The sequence below is a fragment of the Cherax quadricarinatus genome, chromosome 13, assembly GCF_038502225.1.
Source record: "Cherax quadricarinatus isolate ZL_2023a chromosome 13, ASM3850222v1, whole genome shotgun sequence".
Lineage (NCBI taxonomy): Eukaryota > Metazoa > Arthropoda > Malacostraca > Decapoda > Parastacidae > Cherax > Cherax quadricarinatus.
Genome location: NC_091304.1, coordinates 18,007,450 through 18,033,357, shown reverse-complemented (window position 1 = coordinate 18,033,357; position 25,908 = coordinate 18,007,450). Strand labels below are relative to the sequence as shown.

At 36.3% G+C, this 25,908-nt stretch overlaps 1 protein-coding gene across 10 annotated transcripts in view; it reads right to left on the bottom strand.

The window, feature by feature from the left end:
* The window catches only part of LOC128688508 (utrophin), a gene marked incomplete at its 5' end in the record, with an annotated part of 1,206,544 nt that overhangs the window by 1,056,056 nt on the left and 124,580 nt on the right, over positions 1–25,908 (bottom strand). For 8 of the 10 annotated variants that reach the window (XM_070084560.1, XM_070084566.1, XM_070084565.1 and 5 more), the window contains 3 exon segments: positions 6,675–11,729; positions 16,085–16,243; positions 21,385–21,525. In XM_070084560.1, the coding sequence (XP_069940661.1) occupies positions 6,675–11,729; positions 16,085–16,243; positions 21,385–21,525 (5,355 nt within the window). 10 annotated transcript variants of the gene reach the window in all.

The following is a 25,908-nucleotide window of genomic DNA, read 5'->3' as shown; positions in this document are numbered from 1 at the left end:
GGCACTGACATGGCATGACAAACGGGCTGTGACGTTGCTGTCAACCATCCACAGAAACGAGATGGTACAGACAGACTGAGCAGGTTCAACAATAAACTTATTGTAAAGCCAGCTGCTGTCATCGACTATACGCACAATATGCAACTAGTCGACAAGTTTGACATGATGATAGGGTTTGTTGACTGTGTGTGTAGGAGTCGCAAGTGGTATATAAAAGTTTTTTCCACCTTGTAGACATTGCAATGCTCAATGCCTTCAACATGTATGAAATAAAGACTGGGAAGAGACAACGATATGCAGAATTCACCCTCAATATCATCAAGCAGATAGCGAAAAAGTATGGTACCACGTCTATACCTGTCACTCCACAGCGACCTGTCACCCCACAACAGCGACCTGTCACTCCACAAAATGAGGGGGAAGTGCCCGACTGAATAATCCCTAACTGTCACTGCCTGGTACCATTACCATCTACTCCAAAGAAGAAGTACTCTCAGATAGTGTGTGTTGTGTGTGCTTCCACTAAACAGCAACCCCAAGTGCGAAAAGACACACGATACATGTGTCAGCTATATGGGGTGGCACTCTGTATGAATCCATGCTTCTTGGAGTACCATACAGTGGTGGACTTCTAGAAACATAAATGGGACTTGTAAATACCTTGTATATATATATGTAAACAATAGTATGTGATTGAACCAGGTGTACAAATTCATTTATCAGTGTGAACATGGGTGTTTGTGACAGTATGATTACTAATTCAGTACCAGACGTTTGTGTCTTAACAAGAACTGGCTATGAAATCAAAAGATCTGCAACAAAACATTATCATTATAACATAAAAACAAAAAATAGAAAAGAATTGGAAAAAACGATAAATGTTTATTATTTCTGCAAGCGGCAGTGCTCCATGTTGCCAACACCTCATCATTTAGCACCAACTTCGCGGGCTTATATCTCGGTAAGTACTGACCCTAATTTTTTTTTTATCCTATAACATTTATAAAAATGAGCTCTTCAATTTAAAAACAAAAAACAATTTTTTTATTTTTCAAAATATTTGGAGCGCTGCGCAGGCGAACGTATATCTATGTTTGGACAGTTTAAGGGTTAAGAGTGCAGGCACTGTACTATCCACCTCTAAGGACTCGAGTCCGCTAATAAGTTTCTCCAACTCCCTTCATGTATGTTACCTTGCTGACATTCCAACAGCACTTCTAGCTACAAAAACTACTTGTCATCCTTCACACCTCTTTACCCTAATGTGATCATAACAACATTAATACTGCTGAACAGTTCTTTCAACCTGTATCATCCCTGTCCTTGTCTCTCATTCCTTCAACTCATGCACCTAGCCTTATCCTTTATATATCATCAATTGTTATTTTTCTTTTTTTGTGGGGAGGGGGAGATTACAAAATGCCTCCAATATTTTAAAAACTATGTATTCCTTTTCTCGGATAACTGTAATCCTAATTTAGTTTTAAGGCTGCCCGAAATGCTATGCATAAAAAGTTGCTTTCTATAAAGTAGTTGATATATGACAATCACCCTAACTGTATAATATACTATGCTCTTTATTATGGAAATAAAGTTTGTTCGTTTGTACAATTATAACAATTCAACATTTACAGTTATTGAAAATAGACTTGTTTCCAAATTACACCCAATTATACATAAATTGTCAGAAAGGCCCAGGAAAAAAAGGCTAAATGAGATTTTCCAGCAAAATCTAGTCCTGTGTACGAAATGGTATATAATACCGACAAGATGAGAGTAAGACACATGTGCAACATCTGGGTATCTTTATTGTAGACGTTTCGCCATCCAGTGGCTTTATCAATACAAATTCTAGGACATAACACCTATGTACAGAAGATGAGGTAATCACATAAGTAGGTTAGTCGTGGAGATTCTCCAAATGGTGCTGTTCGCACCTACCCTAGGTTGAGACTGATTACCTCATCTTCTGTAAAAAAGTTATGCTAAAGCCACTGGATGGCGAAACGTCTACAATAAAGATACCCAGATGTTGCACATGTGTCTTACTCTCAAAATCTAGTCCTACAAAATGACTAATGTGAAGGTTCATTCATGTCTTGCATAATGATGCAAACATGCCGTTTCCAGAGAAATACATGGCCACAGAAGACTTACCAATTAAAAAAAAACTTAAAAAACTCTCAACTGTGATTGTCTATTCAAACTTTTAGTCAACACTGGCAACTAGGCCAGAGCTAATTTTTATCTGTTACAGTAAATATTCTAATATTCATTTGACCTAAAGACTAGTTTCAGGACTAAAATATCATTCTGCAAGAGTTTTAAGTGCATTCAGCCAGGTCTGAGATGTTAGTGGTTAACACTTAATGGTTACATGCACATTTTGCTAACACTGACAGTAAAATTAGCTGCTTCAAATATATCTGGAAGTACCTTTAATTTAAGAAAAAGTTAGGATGGTTTAGTGTTAGCTTAGGATAAAAATTATATTTTAGCTTACTGTAATGAGTAAAAGAATATGCAAAACAGAATCCCCACATATACAAAAATGTGTCATGCATTTCTAATCTGGACATTAAACAACATAAATATATAAAACACGGACACTTAATCAGGTTTAAAAATGAAAAAATACAGCTTTAAATAACTAAAGTAATTAATAAGCAAAGACTGGAATACAATACAGTAATAGGATTGATGAATGCAGTTTCAGAGATAAAATTGTTGAAGAAAAAGTTACCCTATTAGGGAAATGAATTCCTGGTGTTTAATTTACATTTCTTGATTTGATCCATTTAACTACTTGCATTACTATCTTTTAATGGTTTGAATTTGAGGGAGACATTCCTTGCTGATTAGTAATTTGGCAGTTAATGGAGAAGGAATCTTATCAGCTGAGGATTCAGGCTGACTCAACTTAACCACTAATGATGTGGAAACTAATAGATAACTTTAGGAGAATATAAATCATCTTCATCGCCTTCTTCCTAAGAGTTGACATCAATAGGCTGTGAAATTGATCATTTATTTGAGTGACAAAACTGACTTCTAAATGTAAATCACTGAATGGTTAAAAAAAAAAAAAAGCCATTTCCTCACATACTTCCTAATCATTGCTGGATTTCTGTCAATGCAGTTTCTTCCCTATACATTACCTATGAGCAATACAAAAAGACTATTTGTCACCATTTCCGAGCTCAGAGGAGCAAACAGATAAGCAAATTTGAATAATAATTGCCATACAGTACTGCCTTAAGTAACTAATATGAGGGCTTTCATAATCAATCAAAGCAGTTTATCCAAGCTTAAAGCTTGCACCGATTGATGTACAGACAAAAAGGAAGTGTTCGTGTGTAGGAAAGAAAACTTGGAAGACTGAGTGAAAAGTGAACATAGAATCCATTACTGGCGCAGTAACAGATCTGCCAACAGATTACTAATCTATCAGTGGTTCATGGACAATGAACACAGAAAATTTTACTTTTTATGACAACCATTAAGGAAGGCACAGAGATGCCCCTATTCTTTGATCCTTTTTCTTATACCATTCCTAAATAACTTTATCATCTTAGTAGAGGCTTGCTAACTGCTTCACATTCTTTAAGAGAACTTATCTTTTCTATTGAAAAATAAAATTTATGAAGTTTTTTTTATAACATTTAAAAAATTGCCCTAATGACAACTGTTTTCCCAATGTTAACCTATGCTCTTTATATATTCTAGTAATACTCTGTTCCATGCATTTTATAATTTCATTTTCTGTTAAATGCTGAAAGCTAAATAATTTATTTCCTTTGAGTTGTCTGCCAACAAAGAACTGTTAACTTCATGGCAATTAACAGTTGACACAGTAACCATATAGTTAACAGATATGATGTAGGGATTTATGTTTTTCATGGATATAATTAAATAACAAGGATGACTATACAACAATGAATCAAGTGTTAACAACACCAATTATCAAGGGACAGCAGTTGTCTCTAGTGACTCACTTACAGACTACCAAAGTATAAAAATTTTACTGGGACATTAAATGAGAAGCTAGAAAATTAGTTGGATAACAGGAATTTTACTGTAAAAAAAATAAATGTTGATTACTACATTAAAAATTCAAGTTGCTTCTATTTTTTATTATTTTATATTGATATAAACTGCAATGGTATGATTCTTATGTACATCAATGCTGAAACTTGATACAAGATAATTACACCTCACTGCCACATCCACTTTTTTTTTTTAATACACTGGCCTTCTCTCACCAAGGCAGGGTGATCAGAAAAAAAAAGAAACACTTTCATCATCATCCACACATAATCAGTTTCTGCAGAGGCACGCAGATATGACAGTTCAGAAGTCACTCCAAACAACAAATATCCCAAACCCCTCCTTTAAAGTGTAGGCAATGTACTTCCCACCTCCAGCTCAAGTCTGGCTAACCAGTTTCCCTGAATCCCTTCACAAAATACTATCCTGCTCACACTCCAACAGCTTGCTAGGTCCCAAAAACCATTCGTCTCCACTCACTCCTACCTAACACGATCACACATGCCTACTTTATGTCCAGACCTCTTGCACACAAAACCTCTTATACCCCCTCCCTCAATCCACATATATTACCATTACTGTGTATATAATATGAAACATTTTACATGTGGTGTATTTATTCAGTAAATGCATAAAAGAAGGAAAATTACCTAGGAACTGGCAGAGAGCATGCATGGTTCCTCTGAATAAGGGGAAAAAAAAAAGAGAGATCATAAGAATTATACATGAATAAGTCTGCTAAGTACACCAGGTAAGGTGTATGGTAAAATTATTACTAACAAAGTAGGATGTTTGACAAACAAAGATTTAGAAAGCATAGGGGACATGTAGACCAAGTGTTTACATCAAACCATTTAAGTGAGAAGTACTTAGATAAAGGGTAAGTAGTTCACTAAATTTTTGGATTTAGAAAAGGCATATGATAGGATGGATAGAGGAGCAATGTTGCAAATGTATGGAAAATATGGTAGACTACTAAAAGCAGTTACAGAAAGTGAGATACAAGTTGGGGTATAAAGAGGAGGGACAATTTCCCATTAAGATTAGAACTTAAGACAGGAATACATAATATCACCTTAGTTGTTCAAATTATTTATAGACGGGGCAGATGACAGATTGGATAGGGGAGCAATATGGCAAATGTTACATGTATGAAATAGATTGTAATTACTAAAAGTAGTAAAAACTTTTTGTATACAGAGAGAGGCTCTGGTTAGGGTATAAAAAGGAGGGACAATTTCCCAAAGAGAGTAGGACTTAGATCAGATTACATAATGTCACCCTGGTTGTTTAACATTTTTATAGACGAGACAAAGAAGTGAATGCTAAGGTGTTTGGAGAGAGATGTGGAAATCTGATACAAAGTGGGAGTTGTAGCAGTTTCTCTTTGCCAGTGACAGTTCTTCTGGGAGATTCTAAAGATAAGTTGCAAAAGTTGATGGGCAAACCTGAGAGGGCACGTAAAAAGAAAGAAACTAAGCGAACATTGAAAAGAGCAAGATGATGAGAGTAACTAAATGTCTAGACAATGATAAGATTGGATATCATATTGGAAAGAGGGAGTATGGAGTATGTAGATTTATTTAGGTACAGTAGTACCTCGGTACTCGAACAGCTCCGGTATTCGAATGCTTTGTTCAGTAAAAAAAATTGTTCGGTAGTCAACCATTTGCTTGGCACTCGACCAAACAAACACGACCTGCCAGAACATGTAAGCTAAGACAGGTCACATGTGTGGGTATTCCTGCCTGAAACAATGTGTGTCAGTCTCCCCGCAGCTGTTGCTATGAACAGATGGAGGGAGGGAATAAAAGAGGCTTTGAGTTTTGGGTGCCTGGGCATGTCAGATAGGAGTGAATGGAGACAAGTGATTTTTAATGAATGAGGAGAAAGGTAACTTTCAAGAAGAGAGTCTGGGAAAATGTTTAGCCAGACTCGAGTTCTGGAGGTTGAAAAAGCAGTGCTTGCATTCTGAAGGAGGGGTGAGGAAGCTGCAGTTGGAGAGCAATCTGAAATGTGATGTCAGCACACTAAGACAGTGACTGAATGAATGATGGTGAATGTGTATTCTTCTTTGGGTCACCCTGCCATGGTAGATGGCCAATGAGGTAAAAAAAAAAAAAAGTGCTTCACATATAATATGGAAGGCAATGACCACAATCATGGTACAGTATAGCACGTCATTTAAGTACGTACATATGTAATGACTTGCTCAAAGATAGTTACTGAGCAGTATTAAGAAATTTTTAAAAGATCAAACCAATGTTTTAATGAATGTAGCCACTCCATGCACTAACACTAAGGTCTGCGGGTGCAAATCACTCTTCGATCCATCAATGCTCTCTAGATGTATTCCTCAACATACAGTACTTTATACATTATCAAAATACAAAAAGAGCCACCATTATAAGTTGTATCTTGAAATTAAGAAATAAATACTGCATTTGAAATAAAATGGTCCTATAAAGTACTTCTCTAAATGTGTCAAGAAACTAAATTCATCCCAGCTCTATGAAGGCAATGAATGGATCTTATGATTACTAAGCGAATATACCAATAAAATCATTAAAATTTTTAAACATCATGCAGCACTCACTTTGTTTTGCAATGAACATCAATGTACTTACAAGGTTCTTTGAGATATCTGAAGAACTTGTTACCACAGCATCAAATTTAGAAGTGGAGGGGGAAGTTATGATGCTTGAGGGAATGTCAGGGAACTTAACATTTGTTTTATCTGATTTAAAGTTTTCAAGATCTGCAGGAGAGTGAGGCACATAGTGAATCTCTGTAGGCTGTGGTCCTGAAGGTGTTTTTTTGAAGTCAGCAGTTACACATGGTACGTAATGAATAGCATACAATTCTTTTTTTTGATTTTCAGGAAGTTTAGTGCCATAGTTAATATCCTTACTCTCTGAGACTGGAACATGAACTTGTGCTTCAATGTTACTCTCTGTTTTTTTGTCTGAGGTTTGATGTTGAGATACATACTCAACTGATTTCTGTACTTTCTCAGATTTTACAATTTCCTTAATATTTATTGTTTTTTGTTCACTATTATCAGTTGCCATGTTCTCTGATCTTGCTATCACCTCAGGGATTCCTTGATCTACTGGTACATGAGGAACATAATGAAGGGTGATATCATGTGCTTTTTTATTTTGAATTTCCACTTCTTTAACAGGGAAAGTTGTTATTTTCTCTTCCTCATCTGATGTAATATCAGTTTCCTTCATACAACTTAAACTGCTTTCTCTATTGGTCAGGTTTTTGATCATCTGTTCTTTTGACAAAGTAACTGTAACTGGAGAAACTGGGACATGAGGTACATATAAAATTTTACTTTTCTTGCCTTCCAAGTCTTCTTGTTTAATGCAACTTTCTTTATTTGTGAATTTAATTTCCTCTGGCTTAGTAGACTCTGCAGTTGTTACTAAAGGTGCACTCACTTTACCAAGAACTTGACAGGACTTAATATACTTCTCAGGAACTGTTCTATCTTCAGAATTAACTGGTACTGAATATATGTTTGGTTGTTCCTGTTTAGAATTACTAATTCTTGGAACAATTTCCTTCGGAGATGGAAACTTTTCTTCTGGTATCATTCTTAATATATCTGATGGAGCATGAGGAACATAATGGATTTTTGTTTCTTTGTTTTGTACTGTACTCACATTAGTTTCCATTTGTCTGGTAGTTACTATTTCTGTTGTCTCATTAATTACCCTTGTAGAAGTTTCTTCTTTAATTATATTTGTCTCCTGTGGGATTAGTCTTGAGTTATCAGAGGATTGCTGAGATGCAGACTTTTTCTCCTGAAAAATCATTTCAGTATCCACAGGAACATAAGGAACATAATGAATAGCTGTCACTGGTAATTTACTTGAAGATTTCTGCTCTGCACAATATTCTTCTGGGTTTACATCAACCTCTTTTTGTATTATACCAGCAGCTTCAGGTAAATCACTGACCTGTTGAATAGGTAATTCATCTTCATGCATAGTGCAATGAGACCAAACAATCTCATCATGCTTTTCTTCAAGCTTTACTGCAATATCAGATTTTAATTTCCAAGTTTTATCTTCTACTCTGGTTACCTGAGATTTAGGTGTGTACTGAACTTTAGTTATTTTGTCTTGGTTTAGAACAGTTTTAGCAAATTTGGGTTTGGGCTCTTCCTTACTATCATCTTTTTTAACAATATCATATTTAATCAGTGAAAGCAAAGAAGAAACATTACTATCTACTTCTGGTTTTGTCTCTATTTCTGCTTTCTTAACATCTTTCACACTGGATATTGTCTGAGGAATGTTTTGCAATTTATCCAGGCTCAAAGATAATTCAGAAGTCTCCTCACCTCCCAAATCTACCATGTCTTTGTCCTGTTTGGAGGACTGGGAAACAGAAATAACTTTATCTTTATCACAAACTGAATTTGGTAAGTTGGCAGTGTATGAAGCTCTAGTAATTTCAGACTTCTCCAAAGTTCCATTCACAGTTTTCTGACTTACTGTGTGGTAAGTGCATGAATTAGATTTTTGTAGTGCTTTTTCTATGTATTCCTTGTCAGTAAAACTTAAAATTTCAGTAAGGAAAGTGCCCCTATTGACTGAATCATCTGGTATGCCATAATCTTTTTTCATTTCTTTTGTTTCCTTATATTCTATATCCATTAAAAGATTATCAAGGCTTCTACCTCTTGATGAATAACGTGAACTATTTAAAAGAGAATCAAGTGAAGATTCCATTTTTAACTCCTCCAATCCCCCCTCCTCATGAGGGATCTGTTTTTCTTCTGTGTCTTCTATTGAAACGTTGAGATCACTGCGGGTACCTATGACAGTAACTGCCACACCATACTTATCTTTGACATCTACAGAGGTTTCAATATCAAAATATGAGAGAGCCTCAGACAAACAATCATCCTCCACAGTATTTGTTGCGAATGTATAGCCAGTGGGTATGGCAGATTTTATACCTTGAATAAATGCAATATCACCAGTTGATATTTCTCCAAAATCACTTCCCTCGCCTGACTGGCTGTTAATCACATAGCCTGAGATTACTGAAGGATCTATCAATGCAGCTTCACAGCCTAAAGGCAATCCCTCCTCTGAGATTTCTGATGCCACTTCCATATTATCCAGAGTTTCTCCACTTACTTCAGATGAATTTGATTCCTTTGTTACAGTGCCAGCAATAACTGCCTTGACGGTTGTTAGTACAACATTCGCTGAGCAACTTTCTTGCCCACTTGCTAAAACTTCCTTAGCACAAGCAAATCTTTCTATACAAAGAGTTTGCTCTTCCTCCAGCAGTATTTCAGAAGGAGCAAATTCCATTTCTACTGAGGCTGTTGATATTTTCCTATTAATTTCATCACAGAGGTTATTTGAATATACTTGTTCTCCTTGAACAGTGGCATTTTCATCTCGATATGGAGAACCTTGAAGAACTGTTTCTGGTGATACGAGAATAGCCTCTTTCAGGCCTTCCATGGCTCTTTCTGATACACTCCGTTTCATGGCAAATGACATTACATTTACTCCTTGTATTCCCAAATCTTCGGTTATTTCCTGAGGCATTATTTCAAAATCTTTAATTGCTGTAGATAACTTCCTTTCAGTTTTATCTGTTACTGTAGTGGTACCTGCTAAAGGTGAAGAGTTTTCCAAGCTTTTTTCTACAATCTCAGCACTAAAATCTAAATCTTTTATTGGAACTACATCACTAACAGCAATTCTTGTTTCCAAATTCTCTTCCAATGAAACATGCATTTCTTCTGGAAATGTGAATGCTTCTTCTTGCAGCAGTGGAGCAGATATAGCTGATATAGCATCTTGTGGAGAAATGACATATTTTTCTGATACAGTAGAGGCTTTTCTTTCAGTTGTAACAATGTCCTTATTACCCGAAGCAGTAAGAGAAACGATTTCAGATGCTACAACCTGATCAGTAAATGATGGAGAAGTTGCTATGTATGTTTCCTTTTCATCAGCAAAGGACTGGGTAGGGAAAGATGACATCTCAAGAATACCAGCAATTTCATCCCCAACAAGCTCTATATCCAATGAAGCTATAGATATTTTATGAACTTGGTTTCTCGCATTTCCACTGGGAAATGAAGCTTCTGCACAAACATGCCCATCAATCAACTGTACTGTATGTGACACTGTTACTATGTTGTCTGTAGAATATTCCTCAAGTGCTACTGCAGCTTGTCTTTCAAAAGCAAAAGAGCCAGCTGTTAAGTCTAATGAATCAAAAGAAGTAGCAACCTCTTCTGCAGAAATGTCAATTTCAACAGAAGCAGTTGATATTTTACGCTTGAAGTCATCTGAATGATTTGAAAAGTCTAAAGCTGATTCTTCAATACAGACAGATTTGACTTTTTCAACATCAAACAATACATTTTCTCCTATAATACTATGAACATCTTGTGCAGTCTGATACGAGGATGATTCTATTTGCCTTTCAATGTCCATTATGACCTTGTGTGGGGCAACCACAGTAGTCTGAGATTCAGTTAACAAACTGTCTTCTTTATGTGATAACACTTTCCTGTTAGTATAAGTTGCAATACCTTCTTTGAAAAAAGCATGAGCTGCTGGTGATAAACTTGCATTCAGCTCCTCAGTTAAATGTGTGTTATCTTTCTCTCTGCCGTCACTGCACTGAGTCTTAGTTCTTATCTCTGGTAACAGAGGCAAATCCATCTTTTCCTCAGGATCTTCAACTTGATATGTGATTTCAATAACAGATCCACTTTCAATATCAGCAGCATTAATAACTTCCATGTGACATGCATTTACAACAGAGTCATCTGAAGCATGTCCTGGCAGTCCAGTTGGTTTCTCCACGGTTTCCATCTTTGGAACTGTCATATTTTGAGTCAGCATCATCAGAGCCTCAGGTGATGAACCACTAATTAATTCAGCTGAATGTTTCATTTTATGTTCAAACCCTAATGGTAATTTTTTGTTAACCATTTCCATGGTCATCTCAGAGGGCACAACAGATGCTTCAAGTATGTTGCTTTCCAATTTAGGATTTTTATCTTCAATAGAAATCTGGCTCTCGGCTTCTTTGTAATTCTTAAGCTGAATACTTTCTAATAAATTATGTTGCTTATCAGAACTGCTTGGGCAACTGGCAATATCTGACATTTTGATGAATGACACAGAACTAGATGAAGGTACAGATAAATCTTCCACTGGTTGCAGAATGGCACTCCTCTCCTGCTTAATTTCTGAACCTAAATAAGCAATGGGTAAGAGTGACTGAATAGGTTCTTCGCATGTGCTAATTCCCAGAGAATTAATCCCTTCATTGATATTTACCTCCAATGTATGTACACCTAAAGACCCAATAGCTTGTTGGTCAAGTGTTTCATTTAGCTTTGCATCTGGGTCTACAATCACAACATTGTGCCTTGACAAAAAATCTAACATTGATGATGACATTCCACTTGCTATATGAGTTACTGTTGCTCCTGAATCAGTTACTGATCCAGGACTTTCAATGCCTTGCAAACTTTTGGAGCTTTCAACATGGTAAGGGCATGTTTGGACATGATCAGAAGTGATAGGTGAGATAGTAGGAAAAACTGAAGTCAGCCCTGTAGTAGAAGACCTAGTGACAGAGTCTATTGAAGAGCTGTCTATCTCACATGCTGAAGTTACCTGAAAGCAGAGTGGAAGAGTCTTACAACATCCAAATGGACGTTACAGACTGAATACATTTACCAAATATGAGAAGGATTTTGCAGCAGACTAAAGTTATTAAAGCAGCAGCAGTTTTGGCCAAATGTTGGCCCCCTTTCACCAGAGGAGGATATTCTGATTTTCGAGAATAATGTGACACCATGTTAGGATTACAACCAAATAAAACCACCTGAAAGCTTATCCATAAAATGACACTTGTGCTCTACAAATATAACTTACCTTTATAATTTCTTCAGCATTTTCATCCTCCAAGGTTTCTGAGTAGTCTGGGCATTCACTGACAGTTGGTTGTCTCCCCTTCTCTCCAGAGACATCAACCTCTGAAGAATCGCCTGAGCTGTACACAGTTGACGAGTCTTTATACTCTTCTACCATTTCTTTCGCATCTTTCCTTTCATCCCTAAGCAAGGACTTCACATCTGAATCAAAATTTTCCTCTTCTACCACTTTTGCAATAACTTTATTTCCAGTAGACTCTGAAGCAGTGTTTAGGGCCTCCACTGAGCTAGGTCTGGAGATTAAAGTGACAAGTACAGCTTTCTCAGGTTCTGGAAGATGATCTTCAGTGGAGGCCACAAGAGTCATCCCATGCACCACCTGAGAACTGTGCACTGACACTTTCTGTACTGCTGTAGAAGAATTCTGGTTCGTTGCTACTGGGATGACTACACTCTTTTGCTCATATCTAATTACAGGTGGAACATTTGTAATGTTTTGAACAGTATCCTCATGAACTGAAGTAGTGGTTGTAACCAAAATTCTTGGCATTTCAATGGGCAAAAGTTCACTTTCCTCAATGGAACTTTTAGCTTGGGCAAATTCAATATCACCAGCAACATGAACTTCTTGCACAGTGAATTCAATAGGAAGAGATTTATGCTTTATGTCACATGTGGGAATTTTATTTGGTAAACTGGAGGTAGAATCATCTTTCTCTTGCATTTTTTGAGGTGATGCTGTAGTTACAACTTCATCTTCTGTATGCTGTGCTTCAAATAATATATTTGGCTCATTTACAGGTAAACTGATATCTTTATTTTCTTTCTCTGAGTTGCTATTCTCATCATCCATATCACTTAATACTGTATCACTCATGACCTCCTCAAGTTCAGCTATCATAGCTTGCAGTTTCTCCACAGGTAGCTGATCATAGCTCATGGTATGGCTTGCAGCTTCATCTCTAGATTGCTCAGATTTATTTGTTTCTTTTTGTTTCAGTGGATAAATATTATTTTTGTTAGAATTAAGTTGTACATTGCAACTTGAATCTTCACTAATTTCCTTGTCTACAATATTAGCATCTATTTTTGCTTCAGTTGGTGAAGCTAGCTGATGAGATGTTTTAATGTATACATGAGAGACTGCCTCACTAGATACTACCCGACTCTGCTGAGAGACAAGTTCCACAGTATGAGCTTCCTCTATCCTAGAACAATCTGAGGCTTCAATACCTTGAGTTGTGGATGGGGAGAATAAACTATCACCTTTTGAGGACACACTCTCTGATACAGAGTCAAGATCAGAAAAAGTTCCTTCTAGATCTCTACTTGCTTCTGAAGCAGGGGCCATGTCAGTATCAATTGATGCAAGGGATTCTAAATCATCATCATCACATCTCCTAATCTTTAGAAGAGAAAACCTCTCATCTCCACTCTGGTCATGATCAAGATCTTTAATGGAAGCCCTCCTTCGATTTCTCTCTACTGCTGTTAAATCTATATCTGTTTCAGCTACTTCTTTGAGACCTGCAATAAGCTCATCAAAGTTATCTAGATCAGCTTCAGCCTCACTCATCTTTCTCTTACGGTCCTTTGCTGGTGAATCATTAACAGTTAAATCATTTGAAACAAGATGCAACTCTGAAACTGGTGATCCATCGACTGGTGAAAACACAGATGATTCACCATCAGCATGTGAAACCACATCAGTCTGTCTAGAACAAATTGTTTTCCTTTCAGTTACTGTACCAGGGATGTTAAATGATAAGTGAGAAATTGTCGTTTTCACTTCCTCAACTTCAACAAGGCTGATCTTTTTGGGTTGATCTTTTAAGATTGTGATTTTAGAGTCAAGTGCCTGCTGATCGGATGAGTAGTGTTCAGTCTTCTTGTCAATGTCTTCCTTTCCATCGGTACATAGACAGTCTATCTTTGTTGTAACACTGTTGGTGACTACAGTAACACTATGATCATCTTGATGACTTAAGTGTTCTTTAGGCTCAACCCTCACAACACTGTCAATAAGAGAAGAATCTCCCCACATGTTACTGTCTGCTGAGGAATACATCTCAGGGGATTCCCCAGATTCTGCTCCTTCTTTTTCGCCAATTAAATGATCATCCTGTACATCTGTTGGACAATGTACATTTTCAGCATATAAATTTGATTTACCTGATGATACCACCTTTGTTAATTCAGCACTTTCTGAAGACATTACATTTGTAGAAGTTGTTGTAATAGTTGTTGTAGTGTTCATAACACTGCGAACTAGACCAATACTTCTTAGCACAACATTTCCTTCTTGGATATTTTTTCCCGACATGTCAACCTTTGTGTCTATAACAGCAGTATCATCTTGTAAGGTGAACTGTACTGACTTCAATTCATCAAATTGCTGAGTAGATGGAGCTTGTAATTTGCTAAACACTGGAGATATACCAGTAGACGGAGAAAGCTGTGAAGAGTCATGGGTTAGACTGGCAGTAACAGAAGTTTCATTAACAGAAGCAATGATGGTAGAGAGAGCAGAATTGGTGTTGGTGTGGTCTGTTGATTGTGATCCCTGTGTCTCTGAGGTCAAGGGAAAACCTATGGAGATGCCTGTGTCTTGTGTATCCAGGAGACAATGCTGAAAAGATATACATTGGATCTTTCTCACCAGTATTAAAATCAGGCCAACTCTGAAATCTGCTGACTTGCTAAGATTTAATTACTACCTTCATTTGGAAAAGTATGGTGAGATCAAGCTGCTGCCGTAAATTCTAGTCCAGCAGAAGCAGTAAGGTTAACAGACCAGACACCGCATGTAGTGTTGATAGAGCCATGAAGAGGGATGTTAGACAAGTAACACAGAGTAGTAAAAGAGTGAATCAGTGGGACGATGGATAACTCCCTTGTCACCTTTCACCAGCAAAACTCCACATATATACACTAGAGCAATAGTTTTGAAGCAAACGTAACCTAAGTCACAACACTATCCTAGCACAAGCATTGACTTTTTCATCTCCTCAAGTTATGCACTAATCTATAGCTTCTAATTAGGACTTGGTGTCAGAGGTGAGGTACAATATATACTCATTTTGAGAGTAATGAAATACTGTATACTTATAAGGAAAGTGGATTAAACTCCTCAAACATAACTGAAAAGGTTCACAGCTATTTCAAAGCTTATTTGTGTATCTAATGCTCAATGTAATATGCATTATGCAAAATTATTTTCAGAAAAACATAGAAATAGAAAATCATATTACCCACATAAAGCCACATTATCCCCAAAACACAGAATATCCTTAAAGACAGAAATAAATATTTATAGAAAAGAAGTTGTCTCACAAAAGACTAATATACAATAATAAGAGAGTACTGATAAATTTCTTGGTAAAAAGCTAGTATGTAATGCTAATGAAATATACATAAAGATATTAGTATGGTTAGATTTCCAAACCGCAGAATAATTTAGTAAAAATATTTGGAGGTGAAAAGAAAATCATCAGTCAACTTACTTATCAGCTAACTGCAATTATATTTTATCTAATTTCACAAATTCAATTAAAAAAAAAAATCAGAGAAACACAATTACTTTAGGATGAAAGTTTAATACAGTCAAAGAAATAGCCAAAGTGCAAAGCCTTCCAAGCAACACATGCATCATGCACAGGCTGACACCACTTAAACACTGACAAAATGACAATAGCAGCAGCTTCTGGTACTTTGCCAAACTGGTTAATAATTAACCATCTGCAACATACATTAGGTAAATAAATCGTGCAGCAGAGAAGTTCACTAAAGAGCAACAATACTTTTGAAAAATATAAATTATATTCTGAATCCACTTTCATCACTAAACTTGACATGTCCAAAAAAAAAAAGCATACAGTGCAACATACTACTGTATATTAATAAACACAAGCCTTAAAAGTTGAAAACTGTAGCATGTGATATTAACTAGGAAGGATAATGAGTGATATAACAAACACTAGAAATTACAGTAACTGGTTACTCAAAAATAAGGCTTACATCATTCCTTTAAAAATACTTTGAAAACTGCTCCTTCCTTGTAGGAAAAGACTCGATGTCTAAATAAAAAAAACTTACCTGCACAGTTCGGTAGATATTTTCCCACCTCTGATTTATAAGTACTAACTCAGGTTGTATGCGAGCTTGGAACAAAACTCCATGGTTAATCAGATCCACAGCTGTGTCACGAATATTTTCAATCTGACCCTTGTAGTTTTGGATTTCTGATGATACACTCTGTAACAGATTGCATTTCAAAGTTATATCCATTGTGCAGTGCTAAATTGTTTTTATGCCATGAATAAATTTGTGAGATGAAACATGATGACCAATAATCCCAAGATATTAACTCTTTCAGTGTTGCGACCCCTGCTCACAAAATTGCTCCCAGGGTTGAAGAATTTAAAAAAAAAAATTAGTTTATCTTATGAAATAATGATCTTCTTCCAAAGGTAATGAAACCAAAAGTACAAAATTTGATGCAAAAATTTATGGGCTTATGCTCTTGCAAAGTCAGCACTCTCGGCAATATCTAAACATGAGCAATTTTGCCCACTTTATGCTCTAATTTTGGCCAATTCTATTGTTCAAGTCGACCAAACTCATAACTGTTTTGCTAATATTCCTTCTATTCTATTGAATGAGTACAAGAAACTGCCATTTACCTATTTCAACTACCCAATAAAGTTATCAGAAATCATTAATTTGTCCAATTTTACACAAAATTCAAGAACTGCCAGTTTCAAAATAGGGCCCAGAATAAACAATGTAGACATTCCTGGCACCACATAAACATTTCCTCTGCTCCTCAGTGACATCTCCAGGCCTCTCTTATATTGCACTTGCTTCCATTTTGAATTTTTATTCACACAAAAAAATAGAAAATTTAATTTTATGCAGACTACTGTATTATTGTAATAATTGTATAAATAATGACAGTGCATTTCTAAATGCATATTAGACTGGCCAGTTGGATGCTTATTGGCATTGGAATATTGGCACAAATCAAACATTTCCATTAACCCTTTGAGGGTCGACAGGCCCTCTCCAAGGGTCAGCCAAATTTAAAAAAAAAAAAATTATTTTTTCTTATGAAAAGATAGAGAATCTTTTCCCGATCATATTGACACCAAAAGTATGAAATTTGATGGAAAACTTACGGAATTATGCTCTCGCGAATTTAGCGGTCTCGACAATGTTTACACAACGGCGATTTTGCCCACTTTGAGCCCTATTTTTGGCCAATTCCAGTGTACTAGTCGACAAAAATCATAACTATTTCTCTAGAAGTCTATTTTTTCTATCGAATTAGTACAAGAAACCACCCATTTACTGATTTCAACTATCCAATACAGTGGTCAGAATTTAGCAATTTTGCCAATTTCACACAAATTTCAAAAGATGCCAATTTCTGAATAGGGTCCAGAATAAACAAGAAAGACATTCCTGGCACTAAAATAACATTTCCTCTATTCGTTAGTCACATCCCCAGGCCCCTCTTATATTTCTTTGGCTTTCCACTTTCAATTTTTTTCTTACAAAAAATAGATTTACTGTTATGCAGACTGCTGCATTAGTGTAGAAATGGTATAAATAATATCAGCGCACTTGTGAAAGAATATTAGACTCACCAGTTGACGTGTATTGAACGCTTGGCATGATTTGTTTACTTTTGAACTTTGGTAAAAATCGAACATTTCTGCTACTTTGAGCTCAATTTCAAGGTACTTTTCATTGTAAAACCAGTCAAAATCATCTCAATTTCTGTAATATGTCTTCCATTCTATAAAATGAGACCAAGAAAACTAGAATACAACAATAAATACCATACGAAAATACAGTGCAAAGTCGCTGTTTTATTCCAAAAACACGGTCCAAGTTTTTTTTTCTCATTAGGCACTGTGCTGCAGGATTTTTTTTTTATACTGCGCACACTGACCACATAGACCAATTCTTTCATATGTATGCCTACCAGCTTTCTCCCACTAGATTTGAGGGCACTAGAATTTAGGCGTACTAGTACAGTGGTCCCTCGCTTTTCATAGTTCTTGGCAATCGTAAATTTCGCCAATCATAGGGGTATTTTCGTATAAACATGGACTCGCTTTTCATAGGTTGACTCGCGAATAGTAGTTCGTCCGGGACGCGAATGCACGGTGTGAGCCGGGGTGGCCTCCCTACCCAGCCAGTCTGGCATTGTTTACCAGTGAGTGAAGGTCCCCTCAAGTGCTCCTACGAAATATTTCATAATACTACTCCACTCATTTTAGTGCTTGCAAGTACTAAATAAGCTACCATGGCTCCAAAGAAAGCTCTTTGTGCCAAGCCTGTGGTAAAGAAGGTGAGAAATATGTACAGTGACAAAGTCTTGGGCCATTTTAGGGAAGTGTTAAAGAGACGCCAGACTGTTTCGGTCGTATATGTACGTCTTACGAGCCACCGTGTTTGACGTATATATACTCATTCTCTCATGTGAGAGAATGGGTCTGTGTGGTCAGTGCGCACCATGTAAAAAAAAATCCTGGAGCACACAATGCACAATGAGAAAAAAAACTCCGACCATTTTTTAATTAACCGTTTCAAGGTCCCAAGTCCCTCTCCCAAACTTGTTCTCAGGGTCGCCCAAATTTAAAAAAAAAATTATTTTTTCTTATGAAAAGATAGAGAATCTTTTCCCAATCATAATGACACCAAAAGTACGAAATTTGATAGAAAACTTACGGAATTATGCTCTCGCGAAGTTAGTGGTCTTGAAGATGTTTACGCATCGGCGATTTTGCCCATTTTGAGCCCTATTTTCAGCCAATTCCAGTGTACTAGTCGACAAAAATTATAACTATTTCACTAGAACTCCATTTTTTCTATCGAATGAGTACAAGAAACCACCCATTTACCGATTTCAACTATCCAATACAGTGGTCAGAATTTAGCAATTTTGCCACTTTCACACAAATTTCAAAAGATGCCAATTTCCAAATAGGGTCCAGAATAAACAAGAATGACATTCCTGGCACTAAAATAACATTTCCTCTGTTCATTAGTCACATCCCCATACCCCTCTTACATTCTTTTGCTTTCCACTTCGAATTTTTTTTCTCACAAAAAAAAAAAAAATGATTTACTGTTATGCAGACTACTGCATTAGTGTAGAAATGGTATAAATAATATCAGCGCACTTGTGAAAGAATATTAGACTCACCAGTTGACATGTATTGGACGCTTGGCATGATTTGATTACTTTTGAACTTTGGTAAAAATCGAACATCTGCTTCTTTGAGCTCAATTTCAAGGTACTTTTCATTGTAAAACCAGTCAAAATCATCTCAATTTCTGTAATATGTCTTCCATTCTATAAAATGAGACCAGGAAAACTAGAATACAACAATAAATACCATACAAAAATACAGTGCAAAGTCACTGTTTTAATCCAAAAACACGGTCAAAGTTTTTTTTTTCTCATTACGCACTGTGTGCTGCAGGATTTTTTTTTATACTGCACACACTGACCACATAGACCCATTCTTTCATATGTAGGCCTACCAGCTTTCTCTCACTAGATTTGAGGACGCTAGAATTTAGGCGTACTAGTACATCAAAAACCCTGGTGCATAAGCCGTACTAGTACATCCGAAACCCTGAAAGGGTTAAAATGCCGACTTTGTGGTCTATTTTCATATAGTATTTATAGTTGTACACACAGTATTCTCATTTTCTTGGTCTCATTTGATAGAATGGAAAACATATTATAGAAATAGAGGTGATTTTGATTGGTTTTACTATAAAAAGAGTTCTAAAGAAATAGCTATGAGTTTGGTCAACTGGATTAATGGAATTAGCCAAAAATAGGTCTCAAAGTGGGCAAAATAGCCGATCTGTAAATATCGCCCAGGTCGCTAACTTCCCAAGAGCGTAATTCCATCAGTTTTCCATCAAATTTCATTCTTTTGGTGTCATTAGAATCTGGAAAAGAGTCTCTATCCTTTTTTTTTTTTTTAAATTTGCGACACCAGAAGACACCTCAGGATTGGGGGTTGCGACAGTCAAGGGGTTAATAAACACAATAAATTCTTTGTTAGGTTAAGTAAAGCAAATTATTATTTTACAACTCATAAATGCTTCGTGAGAAACTTTATTCTACTAATACCATGCATAATTCTTCTTTGTTCAAAGCCTCTAGTTATACCAGTGGAATAATTCATTGACACAAATTAGTGCATTTTATTTCAATAATCATTATCTTGCTTCCCTCTCTCATATGATATCCCAATTAACCCTTAAACGGTCCAAACAGATTGACGTTCAAATTAGTAGTGCTCCAAAAGTAGATCTACTTATTTTTACATATTTTCAAATACTACATTGTATAACAAAAAAAAAATGTAGATAAAAGTTTTTTTACACATTTTCAAATGTAAAACAAAAAAAGAAGATCTACATTTTTTTACATACTTTCAGATGTTGAAAAAATGTATATATACGTTTGGACCGTTTAAGGGTTAATTGACCATATTTAGTATCTCTCAAGGACATTTCAGTAACCTACAGTATTGGAAGAGTATTTGAAACTACAGTATGAGGACCAGATAATCACAAAGTGAAGCAGTTATGATAGAGGACAGAATATTTGGAAACCTTGAGACTTTCTGTATTTCCATAATTATGTAAAAGTGGGAAAATACCTGAAACAAGACACATAAAAGAAAAAAATAGCGGCAGTTTTTCGGTACATGTACGTACTGTACTTGTCATAATCTATTAAATTTATTGAGATATGAAGTAGGATAGGTACCTGGAGAATGAGATAGTACATATGGCTTCCTTGCCCTTTACCCCTTTCCCCATCCCCACTCAAAAATGAAAAAATGGATGGACAGGCAGAGCGAGGGAAAGAGAAAGGGAGGAAGCAAAACAATTTAGTACCTTTAGTAACATTTAGTCAAGTTGTTCTTTTTGAAAATTTGTGCTAAACCCTATTAGACATAATACCTCGCTCCATCAGGCTTCCTTTGTACTTAACGTCCTTTCATATTCAGTATTACTGTATGTTTAATCATACACGTATACAAGAGGGAAGCAAAAGATGGCATGATATATAACACTTTCCCCTGCTATATGTTTTTCCTACAATTTCTCACATTAAGACAACCTCATGAAGTCTATATAAACTCTAACTGACCTTCTACTGTATCTGTATTAAAATTCATTGCAATCTTCTCTCAATTGTAACAGTATACGTATTGCAAAATAATTTATTCTTATTTTAAGCCTGCTGCTGTGAAAGGGTTAAGTCTACTACACTTATGTGCGTTATCACACTATACATACAAAAACTGGAGAAAAATAATATAAAAAATAGTGATCTAAAATGCTACTTCTACCTTGATAATCTTGTCTTGTTCACTGGGTTCAAGCTTTTTCAAGGCAAGCAGATGATGTTCAGTGCTCTCCAGCCAGCCTTTGATCTCACCAAGACCAATGATGAATCTCTCCATTTCAGCTTCCTTGGCTGCCTGTTCATCCTAGCATTTCGAATATATACATAAAATAATTACAACCCAACATGAGAAGCATGAAATTATAATATATATTTTCACCATATAAACTTTAAAGTAATGAATGTTACCTAATCATTTAATAATACAGCCTGTAGTAGTTACATCATAATGGGAATATACTTATAAGCATATTGATTTAAAATAATAGGCATTCCACTTCCACATAACCCTATTTTGAAATGTTTACAGCTTTCTTGCAAAGAACATTGAAGCATTCACTCAAGACTGTTAATTAGTGCAAACATATTTATGGTCTTATTCCTTAACAGGTAAGAATAACACAATAATATTATTTACATTACATTTACTAAAATTAACAGTAATAGAGATCTGCTAAATCAATAAAGTGAGTGAGTGAGTGAGTGAGTGAGTGTGAGTGTGAGTGTGAGTGTGAGTGTGAGTGTGTGTGTGTGTGTGTGTGTGTGTGTGTGTGTGTGTGTGTGTGTGTGTGTGTGTGTGTGTGTGTGTGTGTGTGTGTGTGTGTGCGCGCACGCGCGCTCACCTAACTGTACTCACCAAATTGTGGTTGCAGGGGTTGAGACTCAGCTCATGGCCCTGCCTCTTCACTGATCGCTACTAGGTCCTCTCTCTCTCTCTGCTTCCTGAGCTTGTCATACCTCGTCTTAAAGCTATTTATGGTTCCTGCCTCCACTACGTCACTTGCTAGGCTATTCCACTTCCTGACACACTATGACTTAAGAAATACTTCCAAACATCCCTGTGACTCGTCTGATTCTTCAGCTTCCAAATGTGACCCCTTGCTTCTGTCTCCCCTCTCTGGAACATCCTGTCTCTGTCCACATTATCTATTCCACGCAGTATCTTGTATGTCATTATCATGTCGCCCCTGACCCTTCTGTCCTCCAGTGTCATCAGTCTGATTTCCCTCAACCTTTCATTGTAAGATATTCCCCTGAGCTCTCGAACCAGCCTTGTTTTGTGTGTGTGTGTGTGTGTGTGTGTGTGTGTATGTGCACGCTTCACACACGGAGGGCCCGGGTTCGATTCCCGGCGGGTGGAAACATTTCGACACGTTTCCTTACACCTGTTGTCCTGTTCACCTAGCAGCAAATAGGTACCTGGGTGTTAGTCGACTGGTGTGGGTCACATCCTGGGGGACAAGATTAAGGACCCCAATGGAAATAAGTTAGACAGTCCTCGATGACGCACTGACTTTCTTGGGTTATCCTGGGTGGCTAACCCTCCGGGGTTAAAAATCCGAACGAAATCTTATCTTATCTCTTATATATATATATATATATATATATATATATATTTCTTTTTTTTTTTTTTTTTTTCAACAAGTCGGCCGTCTCCCACCGAGGCATATACAGGAAGGCCCCACTTATACGGCGGGTTAGGTTCCAGGCTACCGCCGTAAAGCGGAAATCGCCGTAAAGTGGAACACCCTTTTTTTCCACTTATAAATGCATACAAACACTAGATAACAAGTTTACACTAACATATATAAAGTTAGCAATAGAACCAGGCATCAAAAAACAATAAAAAGGTACAATACACACATAGTGCACTCATTACTTACCTTAAAATATTTATAGTCTTAATCTAGGGTGAGACAAGTAGTATTTATTGTAAGAAATCAAGTGTGGTATGTATTGTAATAGCCAGCCTACCTTACAGGCCACCCCACCCACACATACTATTCTATGATATTTAAGCATCCCAGAGCGATAAAATGTATATACAGTTCACTCATTACTTACCTTAAAATATTTGTAGTCTTAATGTAGGGTCAGGAGTAAGTAAATGAGATAAAACGAATAAATGAGAGAGAGAAAGAATGAGTACATGAGGTAACAGAAGCAGAGTTATGTAAACAAACCAGGCTCCCACATCTTATATTTATGTTTATTTATTCTATTGTGGGGTGTATTTATCATCTTTTTATGTTATGTATCGTGTTTATTATATAATTTTGAAAAAAATATCATGGATGGATTAATGAAAATGTGTATATTAACGTAATATACGACATTTAAATGACTCGATGTATGTAAGTTTATTTAGGTACAGGTATACATAAGTATAATTATCAGAGTATATATAAAATATGAAATAACTTTTAAAAACATTTGAAATTTTGGAGTTTCCAGACAAAATGGAGAGACTTAGTGCTTACTGAGCTCATGGAGAATGTAAACAAACAGGGTGGGGCACGGTGACCGTATTAGAAAGTCAGGTGGGGGGAGCCGTATAGTGAGTTTTGGTCATAATTTGAAATGTCCGTATTAGCGGAACGCCGTAAAGTGAAACGCCGTAAAGCGGGGCCTTCCTGTATATATATAATATATATATTACTAGTAGTATATATATATATATATATATATATATATTTATATATATATATTTATATATATATATATATATATATATATATATATATATATATATATATATATATATATATATATATATATATATATATATTGATATTGCTGGTGTCTTTTGTCTGTCTCATAAATATGCAAGATTACAGGCATGTCTTGCTACTTCTACTTACACTTAGGTCACACTACACATACATGTACACGTTTATTTATACACACTCATCTGAGTTTTCTTTGATTTTATCTTAATAGTTCTTGGTCTTATTACTTTTCCTTTTATATCCATGGGGAAGTGGAATAAGAATCTTTCCTCCGTAAGCCATGCGTGTTGTAAAAGTCAACTAAAATGCCGGGAACAATGGGCTAGTAACCCCTTTTCCTGTAAAGATTACTAAAAAGAATAAGAAGAAGAAAATTGTCAAAGTGGGAAGTCTGAATGTGCGTGGATGTTGTGCAAATGATAAGAAAGAGATGATTGTGGATGTTATGAATGAGAAGAAGCTGGATGTCCTGGCTTTAAGTGAAACAAAGCTGAAGGGGGTGGGAGAGTTTCAATGGAGAGGAATAAATGGGATTAGGTCAGGGGTTTCAAATAGAGTTAGAGCTAAAGAAGGAGTAGCAATAATGTTGAAGGATAAGCTATGGCAGGAAAAGAGGGACTATAAATGTATTAATTCAAGGATTATGTGGAGTAAAATAAAGATTGGATGTGAAAAGTGGGTTATAATAAGCGTGTATGCACCTGGAGAAGAGAGAAGTGTAGAGGAGAGAGAGAGATTTTGGGAAATGTTGAGTGAATGCGTGGGGAGTTTTGAATCAAGTGTGAGAGTAATGGTGGTTGGGGATTTCAATGCTAAAGTGGGTAAAAATGTTATGGAGGGAGTAGTAGGTAAATTTGGGGTGCCAGGGGTAAATGTAAATGGGGAGCCTTTAATTGAGCTATGTGTAGAAAGAAATTTGGTAATAAGTAATACATATTTTATGAAAAAGAGGATAAATAAATATACAAGGTATGATGTAGCACGTAATGAAAGTAGTTTATTAGATTATGTATTGGTGGATAAAAGGTTGATGGGTAGGCTCCAGGATGTACATGTTTATAGAGGGGCAACTGATATATCGGATCATTATTTAGTTGTAGCTACAGTTAGAGTAAGAGGTAGATGGGAAAAGAGGAAGGTGGCAACAACAAGTAAGAGGGAGGTGAAAGTGTATAAACTAAGGGAGGAGGAAGTTCGGGTGAGATATAAGCGACTATTGGCAGAAAGGTGGGCTAGTGCAAAGATGAGTAGTGGGGGGGTTGAAGAGGGTTGGAATAGTTTTAAAAATGCAGTATTAGAATGTGGGGCAGAAGTTTGTGGTTATAGGAGGGTGGGGGCAGGAGGAAAGAGGAGTGATTGGTGGAATGATGAAGTAAAGGGTGTGATAAAAGAGAAAAAGGTAGCTTATGAGAGGTTTTTACAAAGCAGAAGTGTTATAAGAAGAGCAGAGTATATGGAGAGTAAAAGAAAGGTAAAGAGAGTGGTGAGAGAGTGCAAAAGGAGAGCAGATGATAGAGTGGGAGAGGCACTGTCAAGAAATTTTAATGAAAATAAGAAAAAATTTTGGAGTGAGTTAAACAAGTTAAGAAAGCCTAGGGAAAATATGGATTTGTCAGTTAAAAACAGAGTAGGGGAGTTAGTAGATGGGGAGATGGAGGTATTAGGTAGATGGCGAGAATATTTTGAGGAACTTTTAAATGTTAAGGAAGAAAGGGAGGCAGTAATTTCATGCACTGGTCAGGGAGGTATACCATCTTTTAGGAGTGAAGAAGAGCAGAATGTAAGTGTGGGGGAGGTACGTGAGGCATTACGTAAAATGAAAGGGGGTAAAGCAGCTGGAACTGATGGGATCATGACAGAAATGTTAAAAGCAGGGGGGGATATAGTGTTGGAGTGGTTGGTACTTTTGTTTAATAAATGTATGAAAGAGGGGAAGGTACCTAGGGATTGGCAGAGAG